Raw genomic sequence first — 27,962 nt, forward strand, 5'->3', positions numbered from 1 at the left:
TCTTACATTCACACATGCACTCACACTTTTGTTGAAAATTTTGTTTGCCCAATTCACTTACAGACTATGTTTCTGGACTGTGGGGGAAACTGGAGCACCCTGAAGAAACCCACACGAATACAGGGAGAACCATTCATATCTCAAATCAACCAGTTATATCTCATTAATTATATTTGATCAAATGATTTTTATGTATCAACCCCTCATTAAACAATGACTACATTTAGTCATGCATGCTAATCCTGAATTTTGCTGTATCTGTACTTATGTCAAAACACCAGTCTTACCATTTAAGAGGACTGACATGAACAGGTCCCATGTCATTATTATTTTTGATTTTCCAAATGGAGGAAAACAACAACAACAACAACATGCAATTATCAGTGAGAATGTGCTAGAAAAGTGACAATCCAATAATTTCAGTAAAACAGTATTTGTATTTTACACTAAAATAACTCACTCCAAATTTGTCATAGCTGCCAGCAGTTTATTTAATGAAAATGCGATGGCAAATGGCAAACATGCAGTGTTTTTATAGTTAATGTCAAACCTGTTTCTTGTACACACACATACAGGTCCAATCAGAAATCTACAAAGAGCAATGTTTTAACATTCGGCTTCTCTGAGAGAAAGAGATATGGGCTGAACAGTTTGGAGGGAGCATCTGTCCACAAAAAAAAAAAACCCACAACACTAAAACAAACAAAACCACATCATTCAAGTGACGCATCCATGCGTGCTTTAAAGGCACAAAGCTGAAAAACAATTAAAAATAGTGGCACGTGTCCAACTTTCTAATAATGTGCCAGCGATCTCTTTAACTGAACTCAAAGTGAACTAGTCGGCTGCCTTTAAAAAAAACAAAACTCCATTTTCACTCAACCCCCAATCCATTAAAGGATCAGCACGAGTAAAAGAGTGGAAAAAGGAAACAACCCCCCCGCAACACAATCTTCCCGTTATTGTTCCCACACAGCAGCAATTCCCTCACTTCCAACAGCAGACAGAAACATCTCAAACTGCGCCTTCTTAAATGTTGTATTTGTGTTGTCATTTAATGATGAATGGGTATTTTTGCTACCTTGTGATAAAAGGCCAGAGATTGCCACAAGGCAGTGTCATTCCACTACATTCAATGTATGAATGTATAAAACTGCTGAAAAACCAACAATTATTTCTCAATCGTCAAAAGAATTGAAACATATGGCAACCAAATTCTCATTTACAACTATTATTAAGATCCTTCTCCAAATAAGAAACCAATCCTACATTCAAAATTGTAACATAAAATCAAGTTTCCCGCTGAGCCTTTAAATGTGTTATTAACCTGCAAAGGCTTTAAAGCTATTCCATCTATATGGTCATCTTTCTCTGAAACCATTGCTTATCTTAAAAAACAATTAACCTTCTTCAAGTGAGATGCCCTTTATCAAATTAAGCCAATTTTCCTTTTTAAAACACCAAACAAACATTTTTGCTACTATTCAAATAGGTAAGGACACTTCATGTGAAGTGCAAGTGATGTAGTTCTACCTCTAGAGCTACGCAGGCATTTCCCTTCATGTGTTTCGAGCAATGGGATGAGGTCATGATAATCCAGCACTCTAAATATTAGATAATGAATCTAGAGTGAATAAGGCAGATCTATAGAGTCTCTTCGTGTATCTATGATCTCAGTAAAAGAGGCCTTTCCTTCATCAAAGGGCCACAGTCGCTGCAAACGTACTACATAATATGCAAGGTGCCATTTCTGCAAACAACTGAGGACTAATGTATATGATATGAACTTCATATGAAAGTATCAACAAAAGTCAGTTCGAAGCACTTCATTTCAAATTTCAATAGAGGGTCTTTTGAGACTTCATTGTGTGTGTGCGCAGAGTGCTACACTGCTCTCTAAATAAACACTGGAGCTTTCAACACTGTTCAAATGCGTTTACATAGAAACAAAACAGAAAACGCTTCATAACTGTTCACTTGGCAAGCTTAGAAAAAGCATTTCGTTCATATTTTAAATTCATAATAAAACAAAAAAAGCTGGTGAACCCACTCTGTTATTGCTACATAGTGTGGGTGAGAGGAATAGATATGCATGAGCCACATGCTCACACGCTATTAGCCAGCGATACACCGACAGTATCTGGCACTTCCTGCATTAACACTTAAAAAAACCAAGGGTGAAAATCTTTCCGCCGCACTGAAATTTAAAGATTTGTCCTAAGAGCTGTAATGGGGAGGGAGAAATCATGCATTGGGTATGTAATCTAAATAAAAGAGAAGGAAAAAAGGAGTCTGTAGCTTGTTTTTTCTCTTTCTCATGTGAAGGAAAATAAACAGTCCCAGCGCGGGGAGTTGAGTGGAGGAGATTTAGCCATTATTTGACGAGCCGTTTTGCTACGTCAGCGTAGGCGATCTCGATCTCCTTGTCACTGGGACATGTGTTGGTGAACTCTTCACGCTTGTAGGCATTGTTCAGGTACCTCCAGATGCCCGTCAGGTCTTTAGGGATCTCAAAGCCTCTGTACTTTTTTGCCACCACCTGTAAAACGAAAGAGAGAATGTTACGTGGTAAATCTTCCAACCAATTTTGCATGTTTTTTATAAACACTGAAACCATTGCACATCTTAAAAAAACAATTAACCTTCTTTAAGTGAGATGCCCTTTATCAAATTAATCCAAACATTTTTGCTACTATTCAAATAGGTAAGCACACTTCATGTGAAGTGCAAGTGGTGTAGTTCTACCTCTAGAGCTACGCAGGCATTTCTCTTCATGCGTTTCGAGCAATGGGATGCGGTAAGAAAAATGTTGCTTCTTGAAAAATAGTGCAAACTTAAGGGTGCTTTCACACCTGTAGATCGATTGTTTTGATCTGAAACCGGAATTACAATTGTTACCATGTTTCACGAGTTCACACTTGCAATCGTTTCAGAATAAAGCGTATTTGGCGTGCTGTCCGGGGAGAGGGCTCTGAGTTTGGGGAGACACCCCAACTCGAGTTATTCCCCTTATCAGGAAACAGAGAGGAATTGGGATTCGAACAAAGTATCTAGCCCGGCTCCAGAACGCTCCCCCCGGGATTGTAATGCTTAAGAGGTGAGGTGACGGGGTGGTGGAGGGATGCTAAAGTCGAGAGATGCTGCAGGTAAGACAGCTTTGGTAGATATAGGGGTTTGGTCAAGAACTGATTGGATAATAGAATAATTGTCAATGACGTATTTGATACTAAAACTTCTGCGCGTGCTCCTCCTGAAATTTGTTAACAAAACATCACTTATTTTTGTTCTTGGTGCGGTTTGCTTTCACATGGCAAAGTTTCTAAACAGACCAAAATAGTTCAAACAAGTCACATGTGAGTAAACTCTCCTCACATTGGTCAGAGTTTCAGGGTTCATTATTCAGAGTTCCACGAATACCGCTCAGCTGTCACGTTATAATTTAATTTATGATGAGCAATACAACATTACAAATGAAAAGGTGCACTTTAATTTTGACGCCCACAGACATAGTCAACAAATATAAATCAGAGAGGTAAGACTCTCTCATACATAGCCTCATTTCAGTTGTTAAAATGTATCTATTTAATCAATCAATCTATTTAAAAAAAAAAAACCTTGGCTATAGAATTATGCATTAAATTACAAAGAGCTGAACCGAAACTGCAGTCAGATCATGAAGCAGATCAATATTGATCTTTCTTTCGAGGTGTCAGTGCGGAAACGAACAAAAACAATAGGCCTAATGCAAAATATCATAAGATTAAAATATGGGAAAATTATCATATGGTAATTTTGGTCAATTTTCCTAACGAATAAACACCACTCTGTAATATTTCAACATGCTTTCACTTTCGTGTTCATGAAACACACATTTATTAGTAAGAATGACATTCTGCCATACTTATTTTCTCTTCATATAGCCGTATACAGGGCTAATACACTGTGATATAGCCTGGTTCATTAGATCTTTGGATTGTTTTGCATTCTCACAACAATCAATACGCTCCAGAGGTTGTTTCAATCAAGCCGAAACCACCTCGTTCTGGCTATCTCAGACCAATTGATTTGGCATGGATCAGAGCGCGATTGCAGGTTTCACACATGTTAAATGAACACCTCTAACTGGGCAACAAGACAGGTTCCGAAGCACCGTAATACTGCTTAAAGACACGTGAGTGGGCTTAACAGACCACCTGTAGGTGACACACTTCACTCTGCATGCTTAACCCTTTAACAGGCATTGTAACCACCTAGCTGACCTTTTATTCATAGATTATCGTTATCATAATATTTATCAGAGTTGTGTTTATATATTATTCAACCCAAGATGTGGACCAACATTTTATTTTTCCAAGTGGAGCACCTTAAAAAGGTTAAGACTTGGAGACTTAAAGACTTGCATTTATATACACTGCCGCTCTCTGATGATTTTAAGTGTTTTTTCATTTTTTTGCTCACCTGTAAGTCATTTTGGATAAAAGCCTCTGCTAAATGAATAAATGTAAAACAATAATAAAATAAATGGAAATAATAATTTAAACTTAGCTTTCAACTAGCAAAAACACAAAAATTTTATGAAACTGTGTATTAAAAATGATATTAGGTTACATGACAACATGGTGAATTTAGTGTGTCCATGTGGCCATATCTTTTTGCACTAGATGTGCACTGTAGAATCTCACCAAAAACTACAGATCATCCAAAAACTTCTCACCTGCTATTTTATTCTATTCTATTCTCTCAACTCACATACTGTTTTTCTCATATTATATTAGTTAAAACATGCATGATATTACATTAATTAATATATTTATTTGGATGTGATGTTGGACAATAAACTTAAATGGGATATATGGACTGGCTGTATAAGGAAAAAGCAGAGAATGTACTTCTTAAAGAAACTATTGTCTTTTAATGTTGACAACACATAATGTTTATAGTGTTTTAGTGATAAATATAGTGTTTATAGTGATAATGTATATAGTGATAATGTTTTATAGTGCTTTTATCAAAAGTATTTCAACATTTTGTGTGATCTATTGGTGTGGAAATGCTTTTGAGGCCCAGAAAAGATCACTGAGGAAGGTAGTAACAACTGCCAGTAAGTTCTTGGGAATAAAACTAAAGAGCATTGATAGCATATACTAAGAAAGCGTACTAAATAAGGCTATCATGACTGTCAATGATGAGAGGCATCCTTTATCATACACCTTCAAATTGTTACCATCAGGTCGTCGATATTGTGTTCCCAGATGTGAAAGGAATATAATGAAACAAAATTATCATTAATACGCCAAGCAATTAGGTCTTTAACTTCCTCCTCTCTCAGTAACAGTTGATGGCCAATAGACTGGATATTTATTTAGCCATGTTTTTAAATGATTTATTTATATAAACGTCAAATGTGAAATGTCAGATGTCTCTGTGAGCGTATGCTGCAAATGAAATTTCCCTACAGGGACAAATAAAGTTAACTAATTAACTAAAACAGGAATATAGGAAATATTATCACCTTGACGATGTGGAGTTTGGGCAGCAGGTTGCAGTCTGCGAGTGTCATCTCTTCTCCATCCAGGAATGTGCGTGTGGAGGCCTTCACCTCCTCCATGCTGTTGTGATCGATCTCATCCGGAAGAGGAGAGCACAGGTACTCGTCCAGCTTTTGCAAAGTCTTCAGCAGTCCCCTCTCCAATGCTGTGTAGCAGAGTTAGCTAGATTAACCTAATTTCCCTCTTGCATTGTTAATGTCAGACATACCAAAAAAAATAAAAATTCTATTTGTTTATAGTGTGAATGCCAAATAATCCAAATATGCCAAATATATACTAATTAAACACTGTTGTTACTCTTGGATACAACCACACAATTTTAAAGTAAATTATTTTCTTAGCGTTCTTTTTTCAGGTTGCAAAAATAAATGTATACAAAAAAATATTGATTATTTTTGTGAAAAAGTGCATACGTGTAAAATATTAGACTAGGCAAGCTTGGCACATACTGCTTCGTCACAGTAGACTAACTGGGTACCTTTAGAACAGGGGTTTTCAAACTTTTAGGACACACGCCCCCCCCAAGTTTATCCAATTTTACTCACACCCCGCCCCAGAGCCAAATTTCACTCACCCCTCCCCCGAGCCAAAATTATAATACATGTGCAAACATCATTCACATATTACTTGCGATGTTTAAAATGTGCAGCATTAATTACATTGAAACATTGAATACAGCTTACCTACTTCAGTGTGATGGCTGAGGCTTTGAGGACAACATGCTAATCTGTGGTTGGATTCCTGACACGACTAACCTTAAATCATCTTCCACTGTCAATAAGCCTAAGCCATAGCAAACTTGCTTTTGATGTACGTACATACAGAAAATTCTGCTTCGCAAAGCCAAATTTGCATGAGCCCTGACAGTATAGTTGAGTCTAACATGGGCAACAATACTTTAATATGATTAAGACAATACTCTGATTAGAGTCTACCATGTAACCTGCTGATTTGATTCATAAGGGAACTTTTTTTGTCAGACGGCTCACCGGTTTTACTTTCATTCACCCTCATTTATTTTAAAAAGCACCCAGTCCATTTTATTTGTATATATTTTACTCGAACGCATTAACTCTACAGGTGTCTGATAGTTAGCTGTGGAACTAACGTTGATCAGATTCACTCTAGTAAACGCATAAAAATAATCATCATAATTTACTCGAGTGCACGCCTCAAATTCTCGCGCTCCCCTTAATAGGTGCTGGCGCACACCACAGTTTGAAAACCCCTGCTTTAGAATATAAATGTTGACATGCTAGGATTAGGAAACATTAATTCCAGGTTCAAATACCATTTAGGATACAGTACACAGAGGAGCATAGATATTTTTTTACACTCTGTCCTCTAGAGGGAGTAATTGCCAAAACAGAAATGTAGTTGAACTTCTGCTTAGCTTTCAAATAAAGGCATAATTACACCCTGGCCAAACCCGATCCTCACATTACATCAGCAGATTTACTTAACCATTACCAAATTTAGCTTTACGTTTTTAAAAATCAGCAAAAGGCATGTACTGCTCTCCACAAACTGTTTTATTCCAGTGATTCGGCCTGCAGTCTGCGCTGTTTGCTAGCACTGAGACAATGTTGACAGACTCCATCTGGAATGGAGAGGCTGTTATCACCCACAGTCAACATTTCACAAGGGTGGAGACTCTTGAAGTTAATGTTCAGGGTCACTGCCAAACTGTTATTGAGTTGAAGAGTCTTTGAGATTGCGCGGCATTGCATCAAGGCAAATTCCTCACATATTTATCATAGGCAAACCGCTCTAAACCTTCTGATAAAGCACGGTCGCTCTATTTTTTATCAAAATTCAGTTTCATATTAATGCTGATACAGTTTACTCAGGGCTACAATATGACTGTTAGATCAACTCCCAGTCTACAGCACTAAAGCATGTAAATGAGACACTAGATCTATGTTATCTAGACTACAGACAACACTGTTGACATATACAACAGTGGACATGGCAACCATGACCGGGTATAATCTCTCAAACTACAGCAATAGAAAGTGTTTGTCCGATTAAACAGAGCTTATCAAATGAGTGATTACTCCACTGGTAAAAATATCATTTGACCTTTTGTTCGAAGGTGAAAGAGAAAACGTTCTGATTACCTTCATTGGCGTCAGGTTTAGAGTTCTTGATAAATGCTGAAAACTTGGCAAATATATCCATCCCTGCAGTGTTGGATTCTGGGTGTCTGGCACCAAGTTTAGAGTACCTGAAAAAAGAAAGAAAAAACACACACAAGAAATAAGACCATTTGACAGGATGGTGACAGTCACATGAAGCTCAAATATACAAGCACATTCTTTTACGAACTTTGGAGGGCAGAGGATGTCCTCTAGGTACTCTTCGATTTTGTTGACATCGGTCTTGACCTCTCCATTAAAGGTGATGAAGGGAGGATGGGTTCCTGGAGCCAGATTTTGCAGATCAGCTGGTTTTCTACAAAGATGAAAAATAATGAAAATTTTAAATGATTATAGGTAAACCTCCATTTAATAACCCTTTTTAAATATAACAATAAAAAGGTAGGGCCGGGCCGATAAACGATATTATATATAATCACGATAAAATTTATGTCAATAACAATGATAAGCTCTATACATTTTTACTCTATATTGATCTAAGAGGGGCAGCATGTCGGTGCAGTGGGTAGCACGATCGCTTCACAGCAAGAAGGTTGCTGGTTCGAGTCCAGGCTGGGTTGGCATTTCTCTGTGGAGTTGTATGTTCTCCCTGTGTTCGTGTGGGTTTCCTCTAGGTGCTCCCCCACAGTCCAAAGACATGTGCTATAGGTGAATTTAATAAACTAAATTGACCGTAGAGTATGTGTGAATGTAAAAGTGTAAGGGTATTTCCCGGTGTTGGGTTGCAGCTGGAAGGACATCTGCTGCATAAAACATATGCTGGATAAGTTGGCGGTTCATTTCGCTATGGCGACCCCTGATTAATAAAGAGACTAAGCCGAAAAGAAAACCAATGAATGATCTAAGAGCCAATCATTCAGCAGAAATGTGCAATGGGAATCTAAAAGTGTGTTGATATTAGAGATGTACTGAATTTTCATCTGAAAATGTTATGCCATTTAACCAACCCTCTAATGTTTGTGGCTTCAGCCATTTTTGGGCTACTCTTTTGAATTTGGAAGCATTAAAAACTTTTCTAAATATATATATCATTATCGTTCAATATGGAAAATAATTATCGAGATTGCATTTTTGCCATAATGCCCAGCCATAATATAAGGTCATAAAATATACAGGGGTTTAGTCTTAATTTCCACACCCATTTAACTGTTTATAAAACCAGTAGTGATTAGGCCTGTTACTATAACTATTTTTTGTTTTACGATATATTGCACCAAAATATATTGTGATAAACGATATTGTCATTTTAAGACGCTTTTATGCCCCTCATTTTTACATAAATGGCAGAATGACAATTTAATAGCATTACAATGCAAGTACACTCTTCCAAAGAGCACATAATATTTTAATCTTGAATATATTTCTTTAATTACAATGATTTTAACAATTTAATAACGAGGCAGAGTCTAGGTGGCGCGGAGTCGCGGGTTTAACGATTGCCTGAAGAAGGTCGCTGGTTCGAGCCCCAGCTGGGTAAGTTGGCATTTGTGTGGAGTTTGCATTTTTTCCCCATGTTTGCGTGGGTTCCCTCCTGGTGCTCCGGTTCCCCCCCCACAGTCCAAAGACATGCGGTATAGGTGAATTGGGTAGGTTAAATAGTCCATAGTGTACGTGTGTGTGAATGTGAGAGTGTATGGGTGTTTCCCAGTGATGGGTTTCAGCTGAAAAGACATCCGCTGTGTAAAACATGCTGGATAAGTTGGTGGTTCATTCCGCTGTGGCGACCCCTGATTAATAAAGGGACTAAGCCAAAAAGAAAACGAATAAATGAGTGAATAACGAGGCATTGGAATCAGAATGTGAAAATGCAAATCCCATTTAATAGTAATAAATGTTAACACAAAAGTGCAAGTTAAAAGTAACAGAGGCTGCAATATTTGCGACCAGATCTATTTTTAGTTGTCAGGCACCCACATGAAAATATACTATAGTGATTTATAGTAAATAGATAGAGATGTTGCACAATCAGCTAAAATGCTGCTACACTCTCAGAAATAAAGGTACGCGAGCGGTCACTGGGGTGGTACCTTTTCAAAAGGTACAAATTTGTAGCTAAAATGTCGATATTAATACCTCAAGGGTACAAACTGTATTAGTATCAAAAAAGTTAAAAAAAAGTGTTACTCTTAAATTTTTTAGGTACTCATATATATGTTTGAGGTATCAATATGAACCCTTTAAGTACAAATGCGTACCTTTTGAAAAGGTACCACCCCAGTGACAGAGTGTAGAATTGTTTTTTATGTATGGGTGATATATATTGCATCACTAAAATTATTGAGGTCATGTCCATGAATTGCTTGATAAGTCTATATATTGATTATAGTGACAGGCCTAGTAGTGATAAACACTAACCATACTCCAAAAAGAAATCTTGTTGCATTTAAAAAGAAAAAAGCATCTACATGATTTTTTTTGTCTGATGACGTCCCCGGATATCCACCAAGGGAGAATGTGAAATCTGAAAACACTGGAGGGTTTAGAAACAGAGGGGGGATATGTCCCATGAGGCCTTGCAGGCAGGAACAGTCTGATCTTACCAACTACAACAACAGGAAGTGATCTCACACCTCTGGCATGATCACAAGGAGCACCCTATCCCTTGTGGTGGCATAAAGGAAAGGCCAGGAGAGAGGAGAAAGCAGGCTTCAAGCAAGCAATATTAAATGAGAAAGAAATAAAAAAGTATATGTACAAAAAAGAGAACGGAAGAAATTAATTAAGAGGGGAAAGAATCAACAACAAAAAAAAAAAATATATATATATATATACATATATATATATATATATATATATATATATACACATATATGTGTGTGTGTTTTATTTTACTAGTACCTATTGTGTTTACTGTTTTTTATTATTATGTTACTATTTATGTAAACTCTAGTTAAGAAGCATTTCAACACCTAGACAGTCATTTAAAAGAAAAGAAAAAAAAATAAAATAAAATAAAAAAAAGTGCGCGCACACACACACACAAATGTAAATAAATCAAATGGAAGTGTTTGCTTCATGAGAGATTTTGAAAACAAGAGTCTACATAACCTCATTTAAATAAAAAACTAACATTCACACATACAGCTCAGTGGATACTATATAATAGCAGCTTCAAGTCACAGCTAATATTAGCTGGCTTAACCTCATTTTCAGACGAGTTCAGAAGTTTTAATATGTTAGCAGTGGCACGCGGCCGAGTGCAGGACACAATGTCACTGCTATGACATTGTAACACCGCAGTCTTAAATTCATCAGTGGATACGTCATGTTTTCACACACAGGCACAAATATCTCATCTCAGATATCTCCCTAAGGGTCCCCAAGTTTTTAAAGCTAAACTCAAGAACATACAGGTGGGGAATTGAGTTGAACAATATATCAAATACCATGGCAAATTTTCTTGTCCATGACAATTAGATGATAGGTAGGTGTGGCTCTGAAGTATCAAGTAGGACAGTGCTGTGCTACTTAAGGGCCAGGGTAACTCACAGGTATCACATGCCAGAGGAGTCCAAAAGTTCTGAGGTGCAATCACTATGAAACGCTGCCTTCTTTGATGTTAAAATGGGGAAATTATGTTGGTTATAGGACATGAATTTTGGTCTCAATTTCTTTTCGATTAATCATCTCGCCCTACCTGATATGACTTGATGGATGCATGTCATTATGATTAGATAATTTCTTGACTGCTGTTTTCTAATGACTGTTATTATTGGTTTGCGTTTATTTTAACACAATACATTATTGACACATACTGCAGCAGCAAGGGTAGCATTAAGAAAATAGTAGATAGCTGCAAAATGGTGCAGAAGTGTTGACATCAAAATCCAGTCATGCAAAATTCTGTTGTACAGCGCTGCGAAAAGGAGCGGGGTTAAACAATATGATTAGATATTAAAGAAAGTGAGCAATTGCTTTATATTTTAAGTTATCTTCTATTGGTCTCACGCAATCACCTGATGTGATTTCGCAGGTAAGAATTTACAAAGACTGAACTTTCGAATGTTTTACCTACAATTACTAGTTTCATGAACTATTAAGATTATCTAAAATTAGTTTGACAAATATCTGTATATTAGAAAGGAGGTTAGTTGTTTTTACTTCCTTTCTTTTCTTAGCACTAATAATGTGAGAGCATGTTTTTGGCCGTGTAAGCATCATCTATTTTACATAAATATAAAAATAAAATGAAACTATTGCTTGTTTTATGATATGCTGTAATAAATTTAAACAACTCTTATGATTTACCACATATATGTTGACATTACATGAAACATTAGGTCTTGAAAATTAACTTGAAAGTCCTGGAAAAGTCTGGGAATTTTTGTAGTGAAAATGTGTATGAACATTGTGTTAGCGGTGTTAAGCAGCAACACCGGTTCTGTCACTTACCCACTGCCACCACAGTAATTTAGATTGTTTATATAGTAATAGTAATCAGTGCTCAGGTGAAGCTTTCTGGGTTAGTTTTGTGCAGCTGAGTACAGTGCACACAAATTACCATATAGTTACAATCAACAAGGTCACATTTATATTTACTAAAATTTAACAAAAATGTTGTGCTCGCCCAATTTATACTTCTGCGTCAACTAGTCGCTGAAGATTTGCTCTTCAGTGTTTGGACTCTCAGTAGTGATTATTAAACCACACTGAACTGAGCTAAACTGAACTTAAACACTGAAAACTGAACTGACATGGTTTCTATTTACTATGATCTTCTATGTGAAGCTGCTTTGACACAATCTACATTGTAGAAGCGCAAGACAAATAAAGGTGAATTGAACTGTACCCCACAGCACATTCCCGACTCAGAAAATGCCATTTGTAAGCATTTATACTTCTTAATATTTATTTAGCTCCAAAAATTCCATCCCATATAAAACCACCTGCAACTGTTCAGCACTCTGGTTTGAGCTTAGTGAATTGTTCTCTGATTGTTCTGTATTGAATAGACTAACTGGTTAAAGAGCCTCAACGCAGCCAGTAAATGAAACCACTTGAATTTAACCTCTTGTCACATTGAAAATGAACTAGACACTCCACACTGAAAGTAATTAAATAGCAAGCAGAATGTATCAGCTATTTAAAAAGCCTCCTGCCCCTGTGATACTGGAATTAAAAGGGTTGCTGCAAGCAATTAACCAGCGGAAAAATTATGTCTGTCCCAACCCTAGAATTTATAATTTCTTCATAAAATATATGCAACATGCCTTGACAATACTTTAACATTTTTCTTTTCTGTATAAATTAGAGACCCCAATATTGAAATTTTAGGCTTTGTGTATTTTATAAAAAAATCATTTGTATATTTGGGCCTTTAGACTGTACATTAAAAAAAAAAGTTATTTACAATAACCTCCAATATTCACACTGAACTTTGCCATTTAAAGAGATATTAAAATACATTCTATTTATAAGTAACTTTAAGTGAAAGATTGTGGAAGGTTTTGGGGGAATTTTTCATCTACAAAGTATAATCAAGTATGTTTACACACACACAAACACACACCTCTTAAGGTCCACAGTGGTGACATTGAAAACCACACCCTTCAGCCACAGGATCATGAAGAGACGCTGAGAAAATGGACAGTTTCCAATACTCTCTCCATCGCTGCCTGCCTGGAAGACAGAAAATTTACGATTGGTTAACTTAGTTTAAAAAAAATTGTTTCAAATAATAATAAATCATGGTTAGTTAGAAAGAGTTGCTCCACGTCAGCTAAAATTCCAGACCAGTGTGTATTCTAAGGTCAGTGCTGTAGAAGGCTGTACCATCTCTGTATCAGATTACAGCCAGAGGAAAACTACTAAAACAACAAGAATTTTGCAATGTTACAGGAATTATTCCATGTTACTGGAATAATCATTTTAAACCAGCAACCAACAAGGTCTGGGGATATGGTCAGTTTGAGGAGGAAAGAAAATAGATGGCATCTCCATAAAAAAAAGCATAAATCATCCCTCCTGTAATATGATATAATATAATATGATATAATATAATATGATATGATATATGATATAATATAATATAATATATAATATAATCTCATTAAAATAGAGTGTATTAAACAGATGCAATAAATCATTTTTAAATCAAGTTTTCTAAATAAGATAACATACAAACTAACAATTAGTTATAACAAATTGCCTTATCGATGATTTTGTGTATGCTTTATATGCATCTTGATCTGTTAAAGACCAGTTCAAGCATTTTAAAGCAGGTTATATGCACGTATATAATTAATTGTTTAGCAATGCATGTACTTGCATTGATCATGAATTTCTGAAACTCAAATCCTGCATTAGCATTGGTATGTGTGCATTTTTTTACATGAATTCCACAGAGGAGATATCACCAAAGGAGCCCACTCTCCTCCTACACATCCCTTGGCTGAATACCACACTCAGTGTCATATCCAACACATAACAGACCTTCATTAATTATTTCATTCTCACCATTAGCCATCCTGTATCTCCAGAAACAAAAGGATTATGACTCTAGACAAGAGAGATGTTCGTGTGTGTGTGATTCAGCAATTCAGATTCAGATAATTATGCAATGAGTTAACAGTGAGACTGAGCAGATCAGAAACAGACAGGTGCTTTACTTTCTACCAAAACCAGCTGCCCTATAATGAGCATTCTAAGGCCTTCCATGCACTCATAATGCAAAGTCCGTTGCAAAGAGAGGAGATGGCTTTATTATCTAACCTCCTATAATACTTTTTTCTTTTCTTTTTTTTTTTTAAACAAAATTACCATCATATTCACCGCCATTCAATCAGTACTTTAGTCTTGATATTTTGTTGTTGTGTTGCTTAAAAAGCACTTGGAAATATTTAAAGTTTCTCTGAAGAATAGTTCAAATGTTATTGGATTTTAAAAAACCTTTTTAAAACGAAATTCTGCTATTAATTACTTAGTCTCATGTCATCCCAATTTCATTGCATTTTGGTTTCATCATAATTTTGAATTTTTGGGTGAATTAATCCTTTAAAACATTGCAAATAAAATGTCTTTAGTGTAAGTTTTAGACAATTTATTGTATCATTGCAGAATAAAACTATAAACTTCTTAATCCCTAAACTTTGAAAGTTAAATCAATTCCAGAATAAACTAAATTGCATTCTAAATCTGTTAAAATAAATAACTTAAAGGGTTATTAACAGAATTTCCATTTTGGGGTAAACTAAACCTTTAACCCCAAGTTGGACACAGCAAGAATTATTATTAATACAAATCATTCAAATCACAAAACAAATTCTAAAACTGTCTTTGTTTGACAAAGTATTTGTGGGTTGAATATTTTCATGCTTGAGAATTTCTCAAATTCTTTGCACTTTGTGTAAAGTGTTATAACTCTTAAAGTAGGGCTGGGCCGATAAAACGGTATCGATATTTATTGACGGAACAATTGTCAATAACGATTAAAAAAAGTTTGGTATGAAGTTTCGGTATGAAGCACTATAGCTTTATTAAAACGTGGCTGCTGAGCACACACCATGGAAGAAATGTCAAGAAGCGTAGGATTATTTCCAAATCGAGGCAAACGGCTTGGAGCAACGCAAGCAGCATGTGACGTGTGCGCATGTTCCAGGCTCTCCTAGTTGAAAACATTTCAGACCGCCATAAGTGCACCGCAATTCATGTAGATTTCAACCAATTCAAGTAGAAACAACCAATATGCTTTTACACTTTGTATGCAATTTACACATTTTAGTAATAATGGCAATAATCTATGCACTGTATGTAGGCTGCAGATTTTCTGAAATGGGGTGTTGACATGTCCACATACACAGTATTCATGCAGTCCAATATTTCTCTCAATGCAGATAACAATGCACATAACAAGCATAATGAAGTGAATGCTCAGGTGTGCATGTGTCAGATTATTAGTATATCCACACTGCAGTTAAGAAGCTCATCTGTAGTTTGAAATGAAAGAGAAAAAAAAAAGATTAGCTTAGATGAAATCACCACCATTTACTGGATGAAGACCCATTCTGTACCACTTGGGGAAGGCATAACCCAAATAACAAACAGTTTGTGCTGGATTCTAGCACATTCCCAGAGCTCTAGAAACCTCACTGAGCAGCAATGATATTTGTATAATCTTTTTCTCCCTGCATGCTGTATTGTTGTCAGCTCTCGTGTTATCTGGTTTCGCATGTTGAAAAGAATCCAGCAGCTCAATAAAGAACAGAAGACTTTGTTCTGGATCGTTCCCTCTCTTTCCCTCTTTCATTCTTCTAGTCTCTCACCCATCCAGGCATCCCACTGGTGTCTCTTGTTCATGCACTTTCTTCATCTCTGTGATGAACAAAAGCTTCACTTCTGCTCAGTTATCACCATGGCAGGACTTTTTGCATATGACTCAGGGTTCATTTGAGAGGCTCCTCATTAAAATACATTTAAATCCTCTTTATATACACAATTAAGTGAGTTCGATAAAATAACCCCCCTGTCTTTCCAATAAAGAAAAACGGGAATTACTCAAAGAAGAGAGTAAGAGAAAGAAATTTAATGACTTAAGATGATTCGGTGACCCCTGGATTTTTCCCCAAAGAAAGATGCTCACAGTAAGAGGGAACCGGAAGTCTCTCATCGGGTTAGGACAAAGGTTTCTATAGAGACACATGGATGTGCTGTATGTCCTGTAAAGTTCAGTCTATTAGGCCTGACAATAGGCTACACAAAACAACCTGTTACACAAACTCACAGCCAAGAACTCCAACAGTATAGAGAAAAGATGAGGGTCACAGAGGGAAAAAAAAACAAAAAACAACAACATTAAAAAAATCAAAGCTTGTTCGGTAGCTATGTTTCCATCCAACTTTTTTTTTAATGTGCATTTTGGAGTTGCACAAAAAAATTATAGAAATCAGTTGATGGAAACGGCAAGATGCACATCAATTTTAAAATTGCTGGTTGAGTAGGATAAACTTTTTATTCGATAAGAAAAGATGCACATAAACTGCGATGGAAACACTTTTACCGAACGAATTCCAGTATGCGAATATTAATAAAATATATGCGAATATATATGTATTTTTAAAAAAAGTTGTGTGATTTTGCTAGAAAAGATCATATGATGAGAAAAATGTGTGCAAATGGACAAACCAGCAGGCATTGTAAAGCTTCTGCAATGTTGTTTTGGTCATTCAAAACGCATTAACCGTTTCAGTATTAGTGCTATTATATTATTAAATCACCTCCAGAACTGTCTGCACTCTGCGTCTCATGGCTTCAAAAGCCACCACGCAGTCAGTGCAGGTTGGCATCGTCTTCTGAGGTGCAAGTCTGAGGCGCTAGCATTAAATAAGGAAAAGATTCACGCAGCTTCTCCTACAGCAGCAAATTCCATTTTTACTGTTGATATTTGGTGCCAATTGATCAGGAAGTGACAATTTTGTTCTTTTTGACTCACTGGACATCGCTACTGTGTGCTGCTGAGGGTCTCTGTCGGAAACATTCAAGCTCTTATTGAATGAAATCATTCTTATTGCCCTGCATTATGTGAATGTGCAAATTGATATGAGCTGTGGCTGAACAGGAAGAGGTGTGTGTGTGTGTGTGTGTGTGTGTGTGTGTGTGAGAGAGATACATCTTTGACGTTAAAATAACTCAAATGCAAGTCAGTCGTTAATTTACGTCATGCAGTAAGTAAGAGCATTGCTATTAGGACTGAATAAAATATTGTTTGAGCATCGATATCGAAATGTGTATCCGTAATAGTTACATGGCAAGATTATATTTTTTTCAATTCAATTCATCTTTATTTCTATAGCCCTTTTACAATGTAGGTTGTGTCAAAGCAGCTTAACATAGAAGATTATAGTAAACTGAAACTGTCAGTCCAGTTTAAATTTTACTGCTGAAAGTCCAAACACTGAAGAGCAAATCCATCGATGCACAGCTCCACAATTCCCAAGCAAGCCAGTTATTTATTAACAATATCGAAATCTTTTACTTGTTATTTTGTAATTTACACAATGATAATGTTATTTTACATTTGATTGTTTAATTCTGTACTTAAATAAACACTGCTTTATGGTTTTCTAGGGAGTGTAACAGTATTTATTTTTGCTTGTAATACATTATAATTTATGCAGATGCACTGCATAAAAGAAAACATGATCATCCCAGTCAATCTAAATGAATGAAATCTTTCCAAATAGAGCCATTCAAATCATTTGGTGAAATTATATTAAGGTTGCAATATTTAAAAATCGCAGCAAAAAAATAAAACATTTCTATGATCGTGCAGCCCTGATTGCTATAAATAATCAGTCACCCAGAAATCCTTTGTTCAATGTTTTCAACACAGGTAAAACAAACAGACAGACAGACCTTAAGTCACTTATTATCTGCAAACATCAGCATCTTTCAGGGCTCTGTTTGTTTAAACACAAAACCAAAAATGTAAATGGTTTATCACAGCGACTGCAAACAAGGGTTAATGCAGGTACACTCAGTTTTCCTGCTGCAGTACCAGTAAATAGCCTGCAGGTCTTCACAGCTGTGGATTCCCCAGAGGGTTTTACTCATCTGCTTCATTCATAACAATAGAGAGCAAACAGCCTCTTCTCACACAAAGAGCTATAATAATAAGACCAATTATTGATATCAAAAAGGTGTGCAGTGAGAAAGTCATTCATGTACATGCAAAAGTTTATTTAAAAGCATCCAAATTGAATTGATCATGCTGTAGATCATTTCCAGGTGCTTTTAAATAATATTTAATTAAATAAGCCTATCTCCCAAGCCAAACACATCTATATATAGATATACTATACTAGACAAAGTGTAAAAAAGACCAAACCAATAGGTGGGCTTTGACAAATTTGAGAGGATTGTGTTCCATTTACGTGTTAAGCCTCCTTCTGTCTTCTTTTCTCTCTTTTTTGTTTTTCTACTCTCCTCTCACCTCCCCCTCTGGAAGGCCTCTGAGGATGGTGGGGAGGGGAGCAGAACATATTCCAGAAATGTCCGGCATGGGGTGTTGTGTGAGGGTTTTGTTTAGATTTTTCGACGTCGACTGAGGGCAAGCATTTCCTCTCGAGACAGCTGCTTCAGTCTTACTTAAAATGGATTCTATTTGACCAACAAAAAAAATAAAAATAAAAAAGCAACAACACAACACTCTCACCTTGGAGCCACTGGACCGACTGTGCTGCATGTTTTTAATCAGCCAGTTTAGAACAGAACAAATATTGTGCTCCTAAATCAAAAGGGACGAGATGATTTTGAAAGATGCCCATGGTTAAAAATGAACAGGAGTGGTGTTTGCATATGTTTTCCATGGATGTTGCCCTCTTTATCTCTCCCTTCAGAGAGGTCCTGCATTCTCTCAGATCCATATGACGACTCTCCAAACACAAACAGAGCCCTTTTGTTTAACACCTCTTGAAAACACACTGGGTGCATCCAAAAGAAAAGAGGGAAAAAACAGATGGCAGTCTGGAGGAAGTGAAAGGCTGCGTACCTTATATGGCAACACTGAAACCTCTAAACCTACATTACTCATATTGTTATTCGTGTTCCTGAAAAACTAACCAATCAGAAATAGACAGCAGAAGACTTTATATAGCTTTGCTGATTTAAACCTCAGTAGAAAGAGAAGGAATTTTAGTTATTTTTCAAGAAGTCTTAAAATGGTGTAATTGAGGGTATTGCTACAAAACACTAATGTTTGTATTAGATAGAAACAACATTCTAAACATTCAAAGTCCTTGTTAGGTCAGATATAATTTAATAAATTAAATAAACCTTTAAAAAAAAAAAATCAGAGGTGGTTACAAATCATTTTGACTGCCTTAAAAATCAACAAACCTAAATATAATACAACATATAATATAATGCAGTGGTCCCTCATTAATTGCGGGAGGTACGTTCTAAAAAATAGGCCACAATAGGTGAAATCCACGTAGTAGTCAGCTTTATACAATAATTATAGATGTTTTAAGGCTGTAAAACCCCTCACATTTTCACACTTCGCGTAACTTGTACCTTTCTTTAGCATGTCCAGAAGTCCAACTTTTTGTACGATGGTTAGCAACTTCCTCTGCCTTTTGGGTGCTACCGTGGGTGCCTTTGATGGTGCAGAACAATTAGTTGACATTATGGGGTTGGTTGGGGAGAAAACTTGCAGAGATACAGTACAGCACTTCAGAGTTACACTGCTAGCGAGCCAAGATTTGGCAATTTGGCAAGTTAAATACATTCTCTATTGTACAGAAGACACGGCATGGAGGAAATTGATTGACAATGGTCTACAGCCAGTAGTTTGACTGTTTTTGTGTACTTTTCATTAACTGTGTTGCTAGAGTCATTAACTATAACACTTTGAAAGCCTAAGAATTGCCAATGCATTGATGAAATTAACAGCTGGATGTGCCAAAATCTTTTTCAGTTAAATAAAGGGAAAACTGAAGTCATTGCATTTGGAAACAGAGATGTGGTTCTCAAGGTGAATGCGTACCTTGGCTCTAAAAGGTCAAAACAACAAGAAAAAAGGTCAAAAATCTTGGTGTTATTCTAGAGTCAGATCTGAGTTTCAGTAGTCATGTCAAAACAGTAACTAAATCAGCATACTATCATCTCAAAAACATTGCAAGAATTAAATGCTGAGGACTTAGAGAAACTTGTTCATGCTTTTAGCAGCAGCAGGGTGGATTACTGTAATATACTCCACACTGGCCTTCCCAAAAAGTCAGTCAGACAGTTACAGCTCATCCAGAACGTCGCTACCTGGATTCTGACCAGAGCACATCACACCTGTCCTCAGGTCTTTACACTGGCTCCCAGTTACATTCAGAATAGATTTTAAAGTGGCATTACTCGTCTATAAATCACTAAATGGACTAGGACCCCAATACATTACAGATATGCTCACTGAATACAAACCTAACAGATCCCTCAGATCATCAGGATCAAGCAAATTAGAAATTCCAGCAGTTCAGTCAAAGCAGGGTGAATCAGCCTTCAGCTACTACGCCCCCTGCTGCTGGAATCAGCTTCCAGAAATGATCAGATGTGCTCCAACATTAGGTACATTCAAATCAAGACTAAAACACATCTGTTTAGCTGTACTTTTACTGAATGAGCACTTTGCTACGTCCGACAGATCGCACTATTGTTTTTTCTTTTTCATTCTTTCATAACTCTTTAAAACATTTTAATCTGTTTTTTTATTACTTTTATTATTTGTTATTTTCTTATACTTGCCTGTTTTATTTTTGTTTATGTAAAGCACTTTGAATTGCCACCGTGTATGAAATGTGCTATATAAATAAATTTGCCTTGCCTAAGAATCTTTGGTATGACATGGATATTGGCAGTAAAAATAGAGGATATTTAGCTATTAGGCAGGTTAATCTTTATTGCCATTTGTTAATCAAACTAATTTCCATTATTTGAAGTTCATACAGCACAATTATCAGTTAACCGTTATCTCAGATAATTACAGTTGGATCACAGAACCACGATCAGAGTCTGATAGTACTATAATGATTGCTAGTTGACATGTAGTTGAAAATCTACTAATAAATACATTGATAAAAACATCACTTTTTTGATTCAAAATGATATTAAACACATCTATACATTTTGTAATTCTAAATTCTAGAATGTATCATTAAAAAGATACAATACATTTAAAAGCCATTTCATCCAAAACCCACAAAATATTCACTGCCAATTCACAGTGCGCTTTCATCTACAATACATCACATTCTCTCTTTCAAGCACATATGGACAGGGAGTCTCTTAAAAAAACGCGTGGCACTGTCAGAGACAGATGAAGGGAGCTGAAGTCCACAAAGGAACACACACAAAGCTACAGCTGTCCAGTGGAGACAGTGAGTCACGGTGCAGTAGCTGTTGAACATGTCACCGTCTCCATCTGATCTGCACGCTCTTTGAGTGATCTCATCTCTTCCAACATAGCTCTCAAGACGTCACAGAGGGCAACTCACGTTGAATGCATAAAGGTGCAGCCTCTTTCTCCACAATCAGAGAGAAGTGCACATGGGACAAGCACCCACTTCTGCCCTCTTTCAGCCCTCCCTTGTTAGGGCACACTGTGAGACTCTCATAGGACAGAAAGTGTATGTGTCAGTGTGTGCGTTTCAGGAGGTGGGGCTGAGAGGAAGTGCCCAGTGGACTAAATTTAGAAATTCAAACAGCCAAACTCTTCACAAATCACAATGTGCTCATTCTCAAGCCCCTGTGCACGATCTGACCAAAATGTTGCCTTATAAGGAAGGAGGGAAAGAGAAAGATTGAGGAGAAAGAATAAGAGGGAAATAAAATGATATTGCATTTGAGAACTTGAAATTAAAACATTCGTTATCTTGACACATGATTTGGAAATGTATGATTTCATGTACTAATACAGTTGGCATTGGGATGACTTGGTTATCAAATGGAAATGCCAAATCTAATGCCAACCTTCTATTCAACGAATCCTGAAAACAAAAATCAGAATCAGATGCTTTAATAATATTTAGTGTTTTTAATACTGATAAAGTTCTCTTGTTTTTGAGGGAGTGAGAGACACTAAAGACCGGAATAATGGCTTCTGAAAATTCTGTTTGGCAACAACTCATTTCTTTTTAAAATATAAATAGTTTCTTTGTTTTTGGGTCAACACATGAAGCTATTTAAAGCTGTCAGAGGTTAAAATCAAAAAGCAAATTCAGCTCCCTTATTCACATGGAACTACTGTTATAAAATCACTTTTTATAATGCATGAAAAGCTATATCAAAATTTCAATTGGCAAACAATCTGCAGTATTATTTATTTTTAAGCAGTTAAAAGTGTGGTAACAAGCTGTGATGGTAACAGATTTGTTACCGTGGTGATGAAGCAAGAAATCAAGCGGTATATATTAGGGACATTAAAGATTACTCCATTGTCGGTAAACAAATTTAAAAATCGATAGACCTTATCAAATGACAGATTAAGCATGGACGTTTAAAAGGATAAGTTATGCTTGCTGTGAGACGCATTAACAAATTTACATATTAAAGTAATAATCAAGTGTGTGCAGTTCATTTTACCTTATGGAGTCTCTCTACTGATATTGGAGATCTGCTGATGCAGCTATTAATTCAAGCGTCAGGTAATCAAAAATTGGCTACATGATGTTTAATTATGGGTGGGTCACGGGTGTATAAGATCAATAATTGGTTATGCAAACTTTTAACTACTTTGCCTAAAATATTAAAATGTTCAGATGATTTGATTAAACAAAAGCCAAACTGACCGGATAAACGGATGTGTTTGTCATAGTGAAAACAGTTTAATATAAGCTACTCTTATTTTTGATGATACAGTTAACAAAAGATACATTATTAGAAATGGAATATTTCATTTTTATTTGTATTATAATTGTATTTAACAGGCCAGTTTGTGTTTTGGCCGCGGTATGGTGGACGCTGGGGCACTTCACTTCACAGGTTATTCGTTCTTCTTTTTTTATTTTGTAGATAACTGACCAATAAATCAAGGACCACTCACACTATGCGTTCCGAACCGTGCCTGAGCCCAATTCCGAGAACTCGCACTTCCCAAAAACGATTCGGGAAACAGGCCTGGGTTCAGTTCAGTTGGCCAGCCATGGCCCGGTTGGAAGAGATGTGCCAGAGCGCGGTTCACTTTTGCTCAGGCGGGGTACAATTAGTATGAGTGCAAAGCGCACCTGAGCCCAAAACTGGAGACGAGAAGTGATTTTTAAGGGACTGTTTCATATGGATTTATTAATTATTCTTACTGTTTATTGAACACAAATTGTCGTAGATTATTAAAGACGCAAACCCCTCACTGCATCACAGCTGCACCTTTAATTCCTAATCTCCTATTTCCTGCAGCACGAGGACTTTATGATTGTTTATGAGCTGATCTGTTCGGCGAAACATTTGACTGTGTCAGTGCATCTCAAACGACTAAAATTATATAACTAAAGAAATCTCCACTGTGCTGAGCGAGAGCACCTATTAAACTGAACATCGCATCATTTGTGACGCAAGTGTGCACAGGCCCGAATGCAATGTGAGTGTGGGCCGTCGGGGGAGACGGGAGGGGGGACAAGCGTGCTTCAGCCTGGTTCAAGGCAACTGTACATAGTGCGAGTACGCACTAAATATATTAAAATTAAGGTACAAATTGTACAAAATGAAATTAGTTACAAAAATATTTTTCTTCCGACAAAAATATATGACTTGTATAATTTTGTAAGTCCCTGTCCGCTACAGAGCTGTGCCATGTTTATTCACTCCACAGGAAAAAAGCATTTAATTAATGCTCCACTTTAATTGTTGCATCACAAACCTCTGTGATTTATATTGGCTACATTTTTTATAAACTACTTTATACCAAATTATTATATGCTATAGCCTACTGGAGGGAGATGGGTGTATATAGAGGATTGGTGATATACAGACATTTTTTTATTTTATTTTGCCATTTGAATTATACATGTATTCAGATTGCACTCAGGTCTTCTGCACACAGCAACATTCATGCAAACATTCCCAGAACATTCCTCTTAACAAAAAAGCAGACTGATGACTCACAGCCATGCTCTCGGCTTGTCATTGGTCAACAAAAATCACTCGCACATACACACTCCAATGGACATATGCAGAGTGTCATCTGACCCACACCACTGCTTGCACAATGTTGCACCAGCTGAATAAACAAGTGTTTTTCAAATGAACAAAAACATGACACCGCTTTGTTCAGGAGACGAGAGCCAATCAACTGTGAGAAACTGCAAGACTAAACACATGCAGATCAAAAGGCAGAATCTAGTCAAACCGCGATGAACACACAAGCCAAGATGATCACATACACATAGTCAAAACACACCTGGTAGAAAACTCGGTCAAATTTGCTTACATTTAACATTTAAAATGAAATTCAAATGCTGGCAATGTTACAGATGTCGCTGTTCAACGTCAAATGACACGTTCACACAATCCTGTTTAAGCCCATTGAGTGATTCAGTGAGCCAGACAGGATTGACAACTGCATGTGTCTGTGTAACAGTCAGATGAGTGTGAGTTCAGAGACGTTCCATACTAAAAGACAAGCTAACTTCTTCTAAAGTGTGTGTGTGTGTGTGTGTGTCTGTGTGATTCAGTAAAAATGATTAATAAGCAACAATAGAACATAGTTTCCTAAAATAGTTTTTTTTTATTACGTTTTTTGCATTAAGCCATGCATACATTTCCAATAAACATCTCCAGCCGTGCAATATCCAGTTGGACAGTTTAAGGGCACACAGGCGTGAGGTTAGTAAATGGGATGAATGGAAATTGTTTAATATTTTCTAAGTGTACTTCCATCATCTGTAGTTTATAAATCAATTACAAACAATCAAATACTTCTTGATGATATCAACCTTTCAGTATTTAAATATTGAAGTAAAAATGTATATACAAAGCTTCTGGTTAATTTGAACTGAATATTATGCATTAGTCATGTGCAGATAAACACACATTTCCTAGTTTACTCAGAGCTGCAATAAAAGAGGAGTGACTGGCGTGACAAACCTTTCATTGGTTTGGAAATAAAAGAGATGCCTACACAGTAAACCAATACGACAGCACACAATGGAGCTTCAAACAAAGGGATGAAACTTCATGATGGCTCGGAATCCTGGAATAACTGTAATGCAGCTTTCTGATTAAATACGAGTCGTCTGTGAATGAATGCAACAGTCTGAAGGGCAAAAAGGAGAGAGAGAGGAGGAGGGGTAAAGGAGGTCGAGTATGTCTTTTGTCCTTTAGACTGTTGAGTAAGGGCAGATCACATGCTGTGAAGACATTTGACTCTTGTGCTACTGGGTCTTAGTCTTAAACACTAAGAATATGGCCATGTCTGTCTGATCTAATAGTCCTGTTACACCACAAACACAGGGTAACTTTTTGGCAATCAGAACTGGCAATTCACACCACTCTTTTGAGGTATTTAAATGCATACGTTTGTGTTGACATCTTGGCAGCTGATAAAAGCCAGAGTTGCAGATTTAGCCTTTTAAAAACGACTGACCGCTAATTTGAATTCAAAATCAACTCTGTGAGAGAAGAAATATGCATTGGAAATATGCGTTTCAGCCTATTTGGCATGGGACGATAACGGTTTTCAAAAGGTATACCACAGTTGGGAAAAGTCAAGGTATTAAACCATCAAAGTTTTCTGCTATACAGATGTACGGTATATGTAAAATGTCTTATTTACGTTTTTTGTTTTGTTTTTTTGGAAAAAAAAAAAAAAAAGTCTCTCCAGCAGAAAAGATATTCAAAAATGATATTTAAAATCGTAAAGAAATCTGTCTTTCAAACTAATGACAACAGCAGAAGTCAATGATTCATTTAAATTATTTAGCCTGCCCTGACATGTTTACGGTTATAAAATATTTCAAATGTTTCTCAAAATAAAATATATTGTGTTCAAAGTGGAAAAAAGGTTTTGTTTTTTTACCCAGACATTTAAAGAGAGTTATTTTAGAGCAGTAACCACAATACCGTGAAACTGTGATATTTTTATCCAAGGTTATCATACCGTCAGAATCTTATACCGGCCTATGCCTACAGCCTATAAATTTTTGTGAAACTTCAAAAACATTTTAAAATACATTTCATTGCAGTTTGTACGTGAAATGAATGTGACGAGGCAGAATGACATCAACAACTTTTACAGCTTTTCACACAATGATACTTACGAAGACAAACTGATGACTAATGATCATTTCTTATGTAGTTCTTTCCACAACACCAAATAAATATCACAAAAATCAACCTAATGATGGGGTGCCATGGTGGCTCAGCGTTTAGCACTGTCCCCTCACAGCAAGAAGGTCAGTGGTTCGAGCCCCGGCTGGGTCAGTTGGCATTTCTATGTGGAATTTGCAGGTTTGCTCCGGGAGATCTAGTTTTCCCCACAGTCCAAAGACTATAGGTGAATTGAATAAATTAAATTGGCCGTAGTGTATGTGTGTGAATACGTGTGTATGGATGTTTCCCAGTCCAGCTGGGTTGCAGAGCATCCGCTGTGTAAAACATACACTGGATTAGTTGGCGGTTCAGATCTGTAAAAAAATGCATTTGCCTCACCTATCTATCTCCATACGGACAACGCTACAATTACAGATTCACAAAAATGTAGATGCATACTCTTTTGGATTTGTTATCTGAAACATGCAACGAAATTTACCCAGAGCAATTTATTTCACATTTCCAATGAGCCTGAGCTGACATTCTGAGCTATATCATAATCCTCTGAAGAAACATGCTCCTCTCTGAAGAAACATGCTCCTCTCTTGATGTTTCAACACATTGCTGTTGACAGAACAACATTTCTGAACGTGAATGAAAAAAAAAAAAACATTTTACAAAGTCAGCAGATCCTGTCAATTGTCAAACTGAGCAAAATGTTCCTTTAAAAAAAATGTATACAAGGCTACAAAAATAAGGCCAAACTATGGCCTTGAATACATAAGCAGTGATTAAACTATAACTCTGCAGTCCACATGGAAGTCACTAACATCAGTGAAGACAAAAGTCAAACCAGAGACAAAACACTTAAGTCATCTGACTTTGCATGTACTCTAAACAATAATTAATCTAAAGAGCCAATCAAGGCAGAGCAAAAGATATCATGATTGCATCATCAGCACCCGGACTAAAGCACCTGAGTGACAGTGGCCTCCTTCTGCTGAGTAAACATCACCACGGTCACACGATGAACTGGCTCACTTTCAAATTGCACAACAATGTAGAAAACAGAAGATCTAAAAGTGTAGAAAGTGTGAACGAGGAAAGTAACAGCTCGCACCACAGTGCTGGGATATTTTGGTTGGTGGTTGCTAAAGTGTTTTGGTTAGCTTTGAGGAACACTTTATTATACAGTTGCACACTTTCTTGCACAAGTCTCTGCAGATGTGTTACCAAAATGTAGTTTATGTCCCTCCTTTAAAAGATTTATCATTCATTCATTTTCTTTTCAGTGTAGTCCCTTTATTAATCAGGGGTCGCCACAGCGGAATGAACCGCCAACTTGAAAGATTTATCAATCACCCACTTTATTGTATTCCAGGGGAACAATCACAAGTCCTTTAACAAATTTCATGATCTTTTTACATCTATTTTTAAGATGCTTTGATTGATCCCATAACAAGTGCATGATACTAAATACAGGTATAAAAGGGGGACTGAAATAGAGTGTCAAACTATTTTCTCATTAGTC

General features: G+C 36.6%; 1 protein-coding gene across 1 annotated transcript in view; it reads right to left on the reverse strand.

Annotated features, from left to right (window-relative positions):
• Nucleotides 1-466: 466 nt before the first annotated feature.
• Nucleotides 467-27,962, reverse strand: part of clic4 (chloride intracellular channel 4) — a 33,684-nt gene continuing 6,188 nt past the window's right edge. Inside the window, exons 2-6 of the mRNA XM_056476764.1 lie at nt 13,218-13,327; nt 7,878-8,003; nt 7,670-7,776; nt 5,513-5,694; nt 467-2,539 (exon numbers count right to left, since the gene is read on the reverse strand). Of these exons, the coding sequence (XP_056332739.1) occupies nt 2,375-2,539; nt 5,513-5,694; nt 7,670-7,776; nt 7,878-8,003; nt 13,218-13,327 (690 nt within the window). The 3' untranslated portion in view covers nt 467-2,374. The remainder of the gene's footprint in view (nt 2,540-5,512; nt 5,695-7,669; nt 7,777-7,877; nt 8,004-13,217; nt 13,328-27,962) is intronic.

This window comes from Danio aesculapii, chromosome 17, assembly GCF_903798145.1.
Source record: "Danio aesculapii chromosome 17, fDanAes4.1, whole genome shotgun sequence".
Lineage (NCBI taxonomy): Eukaryota > Metazoa > Chordata > Actinopteri > Cypriniformes > Danionidae > Danio > Danio aesculapii.